Source organism: Lemur catta, chromosome 1, assembly GCF_020740605.2.
Source record: "Lemur catta isolate mLemCat1 chromosome 1, mLemCat1.pri, whole genome shotgun sequence".
Lineage (NCBI taxonomy): Eukaryota > Metazoa > Chordata > Mammalia > Primates > Lemuridae > Lemur > Lemur catta.
Genome location: NC_059128.1, coordinates 148961250 through 148973718, shown reverse-complemented (window position 1 = coordinate 148973718; position 12469 = coordinate 148961250). Strand labels below are relative to the sequence as shown.

General features: G+C 38.1%; 1 protein-coding gene and 1 non-coding gene across 4 annotated transcripts in view; one reads left to right on the top strand and one right to left on the bottom strand.

The window, feature by feature from the left end:
- CNOT10 (CCR4-NOT transcription complex subunit 10) overlaps positions 1–12469 on the top strand; it is a 73768-nt gene that overhangs the window by 56549 nt on the left and 4750 nt on the right. For all 3 annotated transcript variants that reach the window (XR_006731509.1, XM_045537505.1, XM_045537507.1), the window contains exons 14-17: positions 5592–5705; positions 9651–9781; positions 10731–10766; positions 10967–11094. Coding sequence is in view for 2 of the 3 variants with exons in the window: in XM_045537505.1 (XP_045393461.1) it covers positions 5592–5705; positions 9651–9781; positions 10731–10766; positions 10967–11094 (409 nt within the window). In the remaining variant the exon portion in view is untranslated. The remainder of the gene's footprint in view (positions 1–5591; positions 5706–9650; positions 9782–10730; positions 10767–10966; positions 11095–12469) is intronic.
- LOC123630954 lies at positions 8010–8108 on the bottom strand. Its single transcript, XR_006732881.1, has one exon. It is a non-coding gene; the product is annotated as a small nucleolar RNA U13 (small nucleolar RNA).

The following is a 12469-nucleotide window of genomic DNA, read 5'->3' as shown; positions in this document are numbered from 1 at the left end:
ATCCATTTGTCCATTGATGGACTTCTGGATTATTTCTATCTTTTTGCTATTGTGAATAAGGCTGCTATAAACATTCACGTATAAGTTTTTTTGTGAACATATGTTTTTATTTCTCTTGAGTATAAACCTAGGAGTGGAATTGCTGGGTCATATGCTTGCTCTGTTTAATTGAGGAACTGTGAGACTGTTTTCTAAAGTGGTTCCACCATTTTAGAAACACACCAGCAGTGTATGAGGATTCCAATTTCTTCACATCCTCAACAACACTTATTATTGTCCACCCTTTTTATACATTGTAGTGGGTATGAAGTGGTGTATCATTGTGACTTTGATTTGCATTTTCCTGAGTAATGATGATGTTGAGCATCTTATCATATGCTTATTGGCCATTTGTATATCTTTCTTGGAAGAATGTTCAGATCCTTTGCTCGTTTTTAATTAGGTTATTTGTCTTTATTATTGGGTTGTAAGAGTTCTTTATATGTTCTAGATACAAATCTCTCATCAGATATATGACTTGTAATTATTTTCTCCCGTTCTGTATGTATAGTCTTTTCACTTTTTTGAAGGTGTCCTTTGAAGCACAAAAGGTTTTCATTTTGATAGAGTTCCGTTTACATTTTTTTCTTATGTTGCTCATGCTTTTCATGTCATATCTAAGATTCCTTTGCTAAATCCAAAATCTTGAGGATTTATCCTTATTCTAAGAGTTTTAAGTTTTAGAGCTTACATGTAGGACTCTGATCCGTATGAGTTAATTTTTGCATATGGTGTAAGATAAGGCTCAACTTCATTCTTGTGCCTTCTGGGATCTTATTAATAATAAAGGAATGAGTTCATAAGTTCGTAAGTTTAGTGACATATTGACATTTTATTATTGCATAGTGGTTTAATAACTGTCATGGATATGTACTAAGTCTTACATGTTGCATATTACAGGACATCTTTATTATTCAGTCTGAGATTGTGATATTAGCCAAACTTTTATTTTCTAAAATTAAAATGGAGACTGCTCTAGAATTTGGTAAAGAGTATAACAGAACTGTAAAAGGATAGGAAATAATGTCGGGGCCAGCATCAGAAATGTCTGTACAAGAAATTAAAATAAAAGCATAGAAAATGAAATGAAATTTTAATTTGTCTTTTTTTAATGAGAGGCCCCAAAATGGATAAAAGGAAATGTTTAGGGCAAATTTAATTAAGCCAGTTAAGTTGTTCCACAAGTATAAATTATGAAAGCTTTAATTAGTTCTTTCAGACTCTAATGTGACACTCAGTGAATTATTTCCCATTTAGTTAAAAGGGACCTCCTGTGGTCCAGTGTTTATAAAAGAAGATGAATCAAACAAATGGTTGATAACATAAATATTATAGACAGTTTTAGTGTACTTAAGGAATCATATTTCTTTTGGTCTTAGCCCAGTGGTGACACTGTAGCTCATAAGACGTACCTAACTGGATTATGGTTAATAATCTTTTGAATCTTATATTGCTTTTGCTAGAGACCCAGCCCCATTTCATTCTTATAACTGACTGCGGTCCTACGGTAACTTGTTCATCTAATAAACTCTACAATAGAAGGAACCTGTCCATGTGACATGTCCTTCACACTGTCAGTAGTCTGTGTTCGCGTGGGCATGATTCACATCTGCCTCCAAGGATCTCATTTAGATGAACTGGTGATCAGATTGATCACAAACCAGGGTTAAAATAATTCATCACTGGTCTGCCACTCTGTGGAAACCCCACAGAGGCACCGCTGACCTTGGACAAATCATTTAACCCCAGTGTGCCTTCCTTTCCTCTTCTGTCAAATAAAGCGGTTGGATTGGGTGATCTTAAGGTCCTGTCCATGTATAAATTGCTAAGTCTCTGTGACTTTGTGCATTTTATTTACTGCCTGGGGTAGGATTGGGCTCTTTGAGATGCTGGATTTGGTGAAGATAAAACTTTTTTAGCTTATTTGTGCTGGACTTCTGTTTTTATTGGATTTGGGATATGTTTATCAATAAGATTCTTTTTGCATAGAACTGTTATAAATAGCAAAATGTTTACAGAAGACATAAAGTGAAAAACTAATTGAATTTTTAAACTTCTCTAAAGAGTTGAAAATTGACAAGTTTATTTTTTGGATTATTGCAGATAAATTGAATCGGCTTGAATATTTTTTGTTCGAAATTTTTAAATCTATCATATTCAGTTTGAGAAATTACATTATGAGTTTTTTGGGCCAATTTTTCAAGTAATGTTTACTGTGAGATTGCTTCGTAAATTTATTTTCCTTTGACAAATGGAGACTGACCGGATTTACCCCCACTTTAGCCTCTTTTAATAAGGGTTAAACTATTTCAGATATTTAGTTTAGATTCATTTAACTCACAGAATATGTGGCTTGACAAATTTTAATGCTCAGCCTTGTATAGCTTGTTGTAATTTGGTGCTTTAAGAAAAAATTTTTTCCCTTATCTTTCCTTTCTTCCTTCCATTCTTCCTCCCTCCTTTCCTTTCTTTCCCTCTTTTTTTTTTTTTTCCTCTTCTTTTCCGAGGGTTGGTGTTCTAAGGACCTAGAGCTAGCTCCTCCAGCATGTGAAAGGGAGAGTGTGGGGTTTTGTCAGATCCTCCACAGGGGGGAGAAGCTAGTGTCTCTTCCCTTGAGGTATAGTTTTTCCAGTCTGATGAACTGTCAGATCCACTGAGTGATTGGTAAAGCGGATTGGACAGTGACTCGAGGAATTGGGGGGCAGGGGGGATATTTTAAACAGTAACTATCAAAAGTAAAGTGATTTCTCCAGAGGCTTAGTAGATAGAGCTGTGTGTGTTTCTGGTGTTAGCAGTCTGTAGCAATTATGCTGAGTGCAGTACTGTTTTCTAAGAGGAAAAGGAGGATGAGTGTGAGCGGGTGATGAGAGGTGAGTTGGGGTGGATTGTAAGGCACCAAGAGAGGGGGAGTATAAATGTTGGTTTGAGTTTTGGGCAGTGAAACTTACTTAATCCTGATGGCCCTTAATCAGAATGACAACTCCAAATTTTTTTATTTGCATATTTGTTTTTTAATAGAATGATTATTGTATTGTTAGACTCTTTTACCCTGTTGTGATTTAATGTGATAAAAGTAAAAGGTAAAAAAGTTGAAGAAGGCAGATTTTTATATTCTTGTACATAATTATAGTTTGGGCTTCCTGGGAAACAAAACCCTGCTGCACATCTTACATGACTGATTTCTGGACCCAAAGTGTGCTTGACAGTGGGCTGGAGCAGTAATAGCCCACCTACTGTCAGGGGAGGCCAGGGCAGGCATTTCCCAGCAAGCCTGCCTGAGATGGGGCTTATCCTAGACCCTAGGACCTAGGAAGAGACGCCTGTATGTGGGGGCCAAAAAAGAGTTGGCTTCATCAGCAAAGTGACCTACCAACAAGAAAGGTGGGGGTCTGGGTGCCTGAAATTTAAAACGCTGGAAGCTGTCTTAAGCACCTACTGCACATGGTGAGAAATTGCTCTAGTCTTTGCATAGGCAACAAAAGATGTGTACTTCTGCTCTTAAGGAGCTTATATTTTGCCCTAACCTCTGGCAAAGTCACAGATGAAAATGGATATTAAATTTTGTGACTGTCATTCATACAGGCCCCTGAGCTGATGATCTTCTTGAGCTTCTGGTCACTAGACCCTTAAAGTCTCTTTTTTTTCTTCGTAAGCAATACATACCTGACATGTGGTAGGCACTCAATATACTTCTTAAGTGAATGAATGTTCATTGCCATCTTAAAATAAAAACTATAAATAAGCCAAAAGAAAAGATTGTCACCTAATCTTGCCACACATACTTAACCCTAACATGCTTCTGAAAATGAGAGATAACTAGCCAGTGCCTCCCACCTCAGGTTTCTTGAGACTTCCTTCAGGGGCAAGGCTCCCCGCAGGGACTGTGGCCACCAGGGCAACCTTGCTGCTGAGGCCAACTCTTGGAGACCTAGGGATATTGACAGTAGGCTTGCCAGGAAAATTCCTTTGGAAATGGCACCATTTGCCTCCTCTCAAGTTACTCCCTTCTGTGAACAGGGTTCAGATTTAAAATTATATACTCTTATGATAAAACTAAATAAATTATATACTCAGTAACAAAATATGAATTTGTAGTGTTTGGATTAAATATGGTTTTCTTCCTATTTAAAAAGACAGGCCAGAGTACCTATTTCTGTGTGCGTAATACTTAGAAAAATCATAATGTACAGTAATCTTTTCTTTATTTTTAAAGCAGTCTTGTGAGTTGATAGAGAAGCAATGTGATTAGATGGGAAGAGCAGCAGTTTGGGAGTCTACAGTGTTGCATGTTAGTCCCGACTAATCATACACTCTAAGCTAGAGGGTATATTAAATATTTAACCACTTTGGATGTCAGTCTTTACGTTGATAAAACAACAAACTGCCTTAAACAGTCTTTCTGCCCTACCATAGTAGTCTAAGGCCAAAAACCTCAATTTCCTTGTGCCTTTTCCAGGACCAGTCTACTTCTCTGTGTTTGGAGTTAAAGGTATACTTTTCTGAGATTCTAGCAACCAAGAGTGAGCAAAGAAAGAGGAAACAGCAGAATACTTTTGAATTTGCCCAGCTGTGCTTTTTACTAGAAGGGCCATTTCTAGTTAGAGGATTTCAGAGCATTAGAAAACTCTGTAGTGATATGATGGTTACACTCTTCCTTAAACTAAAATTACAACCTGAATGCACTTAATGATATGTATGTGTATTGTAATTCGTAAACATAACTCAAAACCCTATATCTGAGTCAGGTCATTTATGATCGGCCATTCGGACTTCATTTGTATTTGACAAGGGTTTATTTTAAGATTGCTTTGTTGGAGCAGTTGTTTACCATTCAAGTGATCTATTAGTGTCGAGTCTTTAGGTAGAACTGTTTTAAATGAGCTTGCCCGTTAAGTAGAAAACCAAATAGAAATTTAGGTTTTCAACCTAACTTAGCAAAGTCAGTGTAGCTTAAATTTTATCTTCAGATATGTTTATTTAACTTGTTTTCTTCCTTCAGTATTCATTTAGAATAGTAGTAACTGTGTAAACAAAAAAATTTTTTTTTAGCTGTTACTTAGCAAGAACTGTTGACTTCTTAATAGGTTCAGGCAAGAATACAGTAAGCTAAGCAAAATGGATTCTTTAGTAACGTTAATTGTGTTTCTTAGCAAAATCACAAATACGTATAAAAAGAATAATATCTGCTTCTATAGAGTTATTTCTAGAATGTTAAAAGAAATGTTCTATGAAGTAAGTTCTCATTAAGCTGTTAACTGCAACATTATTTTTTTACAGGTTAAATATATATTGTAACTTCGTTTGGTTATCTTATTGGGGGTGTGGGTCAGTTGGATGGAAGCCAAAGATGATTTAGGTTAATAGCTAAACTGTGCTTCAGGATGATTTTATACATTATACTAATTCTTACCATTAGTGCCATGGCTTCCTCTCCTCTTTCCAGGTGTCCAGATTGTCACAGCTATAATTAGGTCATTCTTTCCTATTTAGCAGATATAACCATCATTACCTTTTAAAATGATGTTTTCTGCCCCTTCCCTTTTGTGTTCTAGGTGCTCCATACTTGCTTGCAGTGCTTATGTGGCTCTGGCTTTGGGTGATAACCTTATGGCTTTGAACCATGCAGATAAACTTCTTCAGCAGCCCAAGCTGTCAGGATCTCTTAAGTAAGTGTGACTTGCCCTGTGTGGCCCTGGTTCTTTTGAGGTTTCCAATTAGTTTATGGTGTGTACTGCTACTTTTTACTCCTCCAGTGGAATATATATTGGTGGAGAAAGAAGCTAGTTAAAAAACTTTCTTAACTCAAGTCTTGACGGTAAAAGGTTTTTCATTTGTTGCACCTCAGGGATTAGTAGAAATGGCATTTGCTATACTGAGTGTTAGGAGACAAAAACTTGGGACTCACAAATGTCCATTGCTAGGCCTGACTGGAGCACTTTAAGCCACAGAATAAGTCAGGTACTCAGGGAGAAGACCCACCAGAAAAGGAATTTGGTCAACATGATAAATCTACTTTGAGAAATGCAATTTAAATAGATAAGAATTTTAAAATATTTTAAAAAATATTTTTCCTAGCCATTTCATAAGATAGTTTTATTCAGACTCTAGATGCCTCTTCAATACTAGTGTCATTGTCATGCTGAAGTTTTCCAAACCACATCATATTTTCTTTTATCCAAATTGGGTGAAATAGGCCGGGCGCGGTGGCTTATGCCTGTAATCCTAGCACTCTGGGAGGCTGAGGCAGGTGGATCGCCCGAGGTCAGGAGTTCGATACTAGCCTGAGCAAGAGCGAGACCCTGTCTCTACTAAAAAAAAAATAGAAAGAAATTAGCGGCCCAACTAAAAATATATGTAGAAAAATTAGCTGGGCATGGTGGTGCATACCTGTAGTCCCACCTACTCGGGAGGCTGAGGCAGAAGGATCGCTTAAACCCAGGAGTTTGAGGTTGCTGTGAGCTAGGCTGAGGCCACAGCACTCTAGCCTGGGCAACAGAGCGAGACTCTGTCTCAAAAAAGGGTAAAATACAGTATCTTTGAATCTTTTTATGATGCTGATCCTGGAAATTTTATCCAAAGCCATGAGTATTCTGCATAACATTAGGACAGTTGTTTTTTCATTCATCCTGTAGATATATACTTAAAAATTCCAAAATATAACTACTTTTTTGCTTTTTAGTGGGCTTTGTTTACAATGTGCAATACTTAGAATTGTGAGATCATACTCTGAGAAATAATTCCATAAATATTTGACTTTTTTTGCCTTTTAAAAAACTGGTTGCTTTATATAAGCATCTACATTTAACATTGATTAAGGTTGTTTCAAGCCGGGTGTGGTGGCTCACGCCTGTAATCCTAGCACTCTGGGAGGCTGAGGCAGGTGGATTGCTCGGGGTCAGGAGTTCGAGACCAGCCTGAGCAAGAGCTAGACCCCGTCTCTACTAAAAATAGAAAGAAATTATCTGGACAACTAAAATATATATAGAAAAAATTAGCCGGGCATGGTGGTGCATGCCTGTAGTCCCAGCTTCTCGGGAGGCTGAGGCAGTAGGATCGCTTAAGCCCAGGAGTTTGAGGTTGCTGTGAGCTAGGCTGACGCCACGGCACTCACTCTAGCCCAGGCAACAAAGTGAGACTCTGTCTCAAAAAAAAAAAAAGGTTGTTTCAGGCCAGTGTTCCCCATATATTCCTTATATTTAAAAAGTAATTAAGAAATCATTCAGTCATATAAGAGACTTTGTCACAATTCAAATATAAGGGAGTTCCTGCTTTTCTGCAAGAGAACTTTGTCCAATATCCAGGCATAGAAGGGGGATTCTGAGTTTCAGTTCAAGGCAGTTGGGTTGCTTCTAAAGTGCCTTACATTCCTACCTTTGCCCAACTCCGTGAAGTGCCAAAGTCAGGAGCTGTGGCTGTTTCTGATGTTCAGATTGTGGTATGTATGGCTATTATGAGAACAGTGGACCTTTTTTTTTTTTTTTTAATCAAAAATGAAACCCAAATTTTAGCTGCTTTGTAAATCCTTTGGCTGCCATTGTGATCATTATCCTCAAGTAATTCAAAGTAGATTCTCCATTCAGCATGTGTTTGGGAGGTTTTAACCTTATTTGTCAACTTTTCACTCTGAAAGTCAAAAAAACAAAACTTCTAGGTTATAAGGTTATATGGTTTCTTAGCGAATTTCTAAGGGATTGGCCAAGCCATGTCTGAAATTTTTTTTTAAATCATAGTGTGGAATGGAAATTTCTTTTTTAATTCTCTTAACCATTCTATCCTAAGCATTGGTTTCTTAATGAATAACAAGACCACCTGTCTTTCTTCCCAGTGAATAGGTCTTTCTGCATTTGGCTGCCCTTGAATACCCAGCAGCTTTTGCCCCCTGCTTGTTGCTTTCTACACACCTAGTAGAGGATTTCTAGGCTTTGTGTGTCTTGAAAACATTTCATTTGGTTAAAAAAAATTATTTTTCATGTCAGATAATATGCTGTTTTGTAACAAGGTTTAAGGGAGGCGCATCTCACATAGGAGCATGAAAACTCAATCATCACACTTATAAACTACAAAAGGATTAAAAAATATTTTTAATTAATTTTACAGAAAACAAATTGACATAACTCTTTCAAGTTGTATGTGTCTTTGTGTCTTGTAATTATTGGCTTGTAGATACTGCATCAATGAATTTAAAAAATTTTATTTCAAAATATATTTGAAGTTACTGATTTTTTTTTCTTTTTCTTAAATATCATTTCTCTTAGGGTATTTGTCAGGGAAACAAAATGAAAGGTCATCATAGCTCCTGATAGTTAGAAGAAAGAAATTGCTTAATAAAGAGATAAAGAGACCATTATTGGGAGGATTGCTTGAGGCCAGGAGTTCTAGACCAAGCTGAACAACATAGTGAGACCCCTTCTCTAAAAAAAAAAAAAAAGAAATTTTTTTTAATTAGCCAGGCATGGTGGCATGCATCTGTAGTTCTGGCCCCCCAGGAGGCTGAATGAGGAGTATCACTTGAGCCTGGGAGTTGGAGGTTATAGTAAACTGTGATCACACCACTGTTCTTCAGTCTGGGTGACAGAATGAAACCCTGTCTCAAAAACAAAAACAAAAAAACAGAGAGAGATAAAGAACTCTTAGGGGATTAATGTGCATAAATCCCAGAAAGCAGTCAAATTGAAAAGAGTCTAAGATTTGATGACTCAATATCCAGGTGGACAGACTCAGTTAAGGCAGGCTAGCTGAGGAGATGAGACCTGGGCAGGCCCTTTAAATGGTGTGGTTAGCTACTGGCTTGTGGAGATTAGGCCAGACTTTGAGCCCTAGGAGGCAGGGCTACAGGGCAGCAGTGGGTTGGGGGAGCGAGAATATTGGCTGGGTATAGTTAAGTAAGGGCCAAATTGTGGAGAGCTTTGAAACTTTAAAAGTTTAGTTTTGTTTGTTTTGTTCTCATGTAGAAAAAGTCATTAAGATTTTGAGCAGGATGTAATATGTCTAAGACTTTTATTAATAATTTTGAAAAATCAATCAGGGGAAAATGGCTCAAAGTAAGAGACTGGAAGAAGAAGGAGGATGTGCATCTGCTCTAGCATCAGTGGGAATAAAATAGAATAGATAGTGTGAAAAGCAGGAAACTTTTAGAGTAGAAGTAAGGTTGATCCAGCCTAAATCTGGTCTGGCGCTCTGGTGCTTTTCAGACTCTCCCAGCAGCACATACTGGAAAAATCTGATCCTCATTCTCCACATATGGGCATCCATCCTAGGATCTCTGTCTTATTTTAGAAATGTATACCTTCTTGTGTTAATATTATTTTCTGTATAAATAGAGACGCATGAATTTGCCAGTTTTAACTACTTTCTTAACTGATATGTATACTTTGTTCTACTTAGCCTATATAAAAATTATTATATATTTTAAGATTTATTAAAGAAATAAAATTTAAGTGACCCTTAATTGATCCATTTTACCTAAATAAATGTAGATTTTTAATTCAAGGACATGAAATATAGGAGATTTATACATAATGTATAATAACATAGTATACTCAATATTATTCTACATTAGGTATTTTTGCCATGACTACTTTTCAGTTTGGAAATCTGTTTTTTCATTTTAGGTTTTTGGGCCATTTATATGCTGCAGAAGCACTCATCTCTCTCGACAGAATATCTGATGCTATTACTCACTTGAACCCGGAGAATGTCACTGATGTCTCCTTAGGGATCTCTTCAAATGAGCAGGACCAAGGTTAATGAGGACACTTTTGATCAGAACTGGTCACCATTTCCACTTCCTTCCTGTTGTAATTCAGGATATGTAGAAATTTAAGGGCATGGCTGTAAAGAAAAGGAAGTTGTAGGCCAGCTTTCCACATTTGGGGCTGTACTTTGTAGTAATGGTTTGCTAAGTAGACCTGGGAGTTGATTATCAGATGGGCTAAATTCTCACTTTTAAAAGGCTGATAGGCTGGTAGTGTTTGGACATTCATGTTGATTCTAACATATTTTTTAGATATGTTGATTCTAATTGTATTTTTTCCTTTGGAGTGCTTCCACTATCAAAGGGGGAGTAAAACTATTGCATTCAAAAGTCAGTTTTAAATCATGGCTACATTTTTGAGGAATTTAAGTTATGTGACATTCACTTTATTCAAGGTTAGCTCTCAGGTTAAGGTGGTGGTGGGTGGTTGCAATCTGATGTCTTTTAATAGAATCTACAGTACATGAAAAGTAAATGTTGTGACAAATTGCTTTATATTATATTTCCATTTCATAAAGAAAGTTAAGTTTTTAAAAAATATGCTCTGTAGGCCGGGCGCGGTGGCTCACGCCTGTAATCCTAGCACTCTGGGAGGCCGAGGCGGGAGGATCACTCGAGGTCCAGAGTTCGAGACCAGCCTGAACAAGAGCGAGACCCCTACTAGAGCGAGTCTCTACTAAAAATAGAAATAAATTAGCTGGATAAGCAAAAATATATAGAAAAAATTAGCTGGGCATGGTGGCACATGCCTGTAGTTCCAGCTACTCGGAGGCTGAGGCAGAAGGATAGCTTGAGCCCAGGAGTCTGAGGTTGCTGTGAGCTAGGCTGACGCCATGGCACTCTAGCCCGGGCAACACAGTGAGACTGTCTCAAAATAATAATAATAATAATATGCTCTGTTGTCCTGCCTCTCAGATTCATTTTCATGTTTTTGTAGGATCAGACAAAGGTGAAAATGAAGCAATGGAATCCTGTAAGTAAGAAGTTTTGTAAATACTTAAGTAGTCTGGCCCATATCCCCAAAATTTAGACTCTAAATCTTGTCTTGTTCATTTGTCAGCCTGAGGAATAGTGCTGTGCTTTATTCTGAGTGGCTTCTCAAGGGCGGTGGATTGGGTTGCTCCCTTCCCCTTGGCACGGCCTCTTCACCAACTCTGTACTCTTTTTCCCCAGCTGGGAAGCGGGCCCCTCAGTGCTACCCCAGTTCCGTCAACTCTGCCAGGACTGTGATGCTGTTCAACCTTGGCAGTGCTTACTGCCTCAGGAGCGAATACGACAAAGCCCGAAAGTGTCTCCACCAGGTGAGGCCAAGAGTGGGAGGAGATGAACCTTCTTATAAAGCAGCCAGCAAAGGGTTTGAGGTTTATGGCTTTTGTTATTTTGTTTGTGGCATGTGGTCAGCTTAAAAATATTCTAGGTTTAAAAATATTCTTGCAAGGTAAATAACTGATCAGCATTGCAAATGAACCTAGACACTTAGTGGAGAGTTTTTCTTGATGATTTTAATAATTAAATTTCCAAAAGATTGAAAGCCATCTAAGAGACCACTGAAATAAATAATGGTGCATCCATACAGTTGAATACAATGCAGCTGTAAACTCTATGTATTAAAATAAACGGATGTCTAAGTAAGAGAGCAAGGTATAAAACAGTTTCTTAATCCCAGTGACTCAAGAGGCTGAGTGAGGCAGGGGGATCTCTTGCGCCTAAGAGTTTGAGGCTGTAATGAGCTATTATCATGCCTCTGCACTTTATCCTGGGTGACAGAGTGAGGCCCCATCTCTCCCCATCTCTAAAAAAATAAAAATAAATTAAAAAAAAATTTCTGCATAATGCTGTATGTACATAAAAGATCTCTGAAAGGACACACCAGAAGCTGCTAACATTAGTTGTAGGGGTGACCGGGTGAAACTGTGTGGCTGGAACACTAGAATGGGGAGATTTTCAATGTATACTCTTATGCTTTTTAATTTTGAATTGTGTAAATCTATATTCAAAAAGTTAATTATGGCCAGGCACGGTGGCTCACGCCTATAATCCTAGCACTCTGGGAGGCAGAGGTGTGAGGATCACTTGAGGTCAGGAGTTCAAGACGAGCCTGAGCTAGACCGAGACCCCATCTCTACCGAAAATAGAAAAAATAAGCCAGGCGCAGTAGTGCGCATCTGTAGTCCCAGCTACTCAGGAGGCTGAGGCAAGAGGATTGCAGTGAGCTGTAATGACACCACTGCACTCCAACCAGAGTAACAGAGTAAGACCCTGTCTCAAAAAAAAAATTTATAAGTACACCTTTCAGAAAGTCAGGATTTGGAAGAGCAGTATTGGACAAACTCCATACACACTAAAGAAAGCTGCTGGCAATATATAACTAATAGACCTCTGAATTCTGCTCCTGAAATGATACATCATCAAGTCTCAAGGAAGATTCTGATTGGACCTCTTTAGGTTACCTACTATCCCTGGGCATGGGTACCATACATGTAGTAGGTGGCTGGATACTACCATCGGCAGCCCCAGAGGGGTTTCACAGGATTAGAAAGGGATAATTCCTCAAAAGGAGATTGACTCAGCAGATAGCTATTGAGCACTAACTTCTGTGCTGAGCCGTGGGAGTAAGACTGTAAATAAGTAGACATGATACAGCCTGCCCCCCAATACCTTACAGTTAGGAGACAC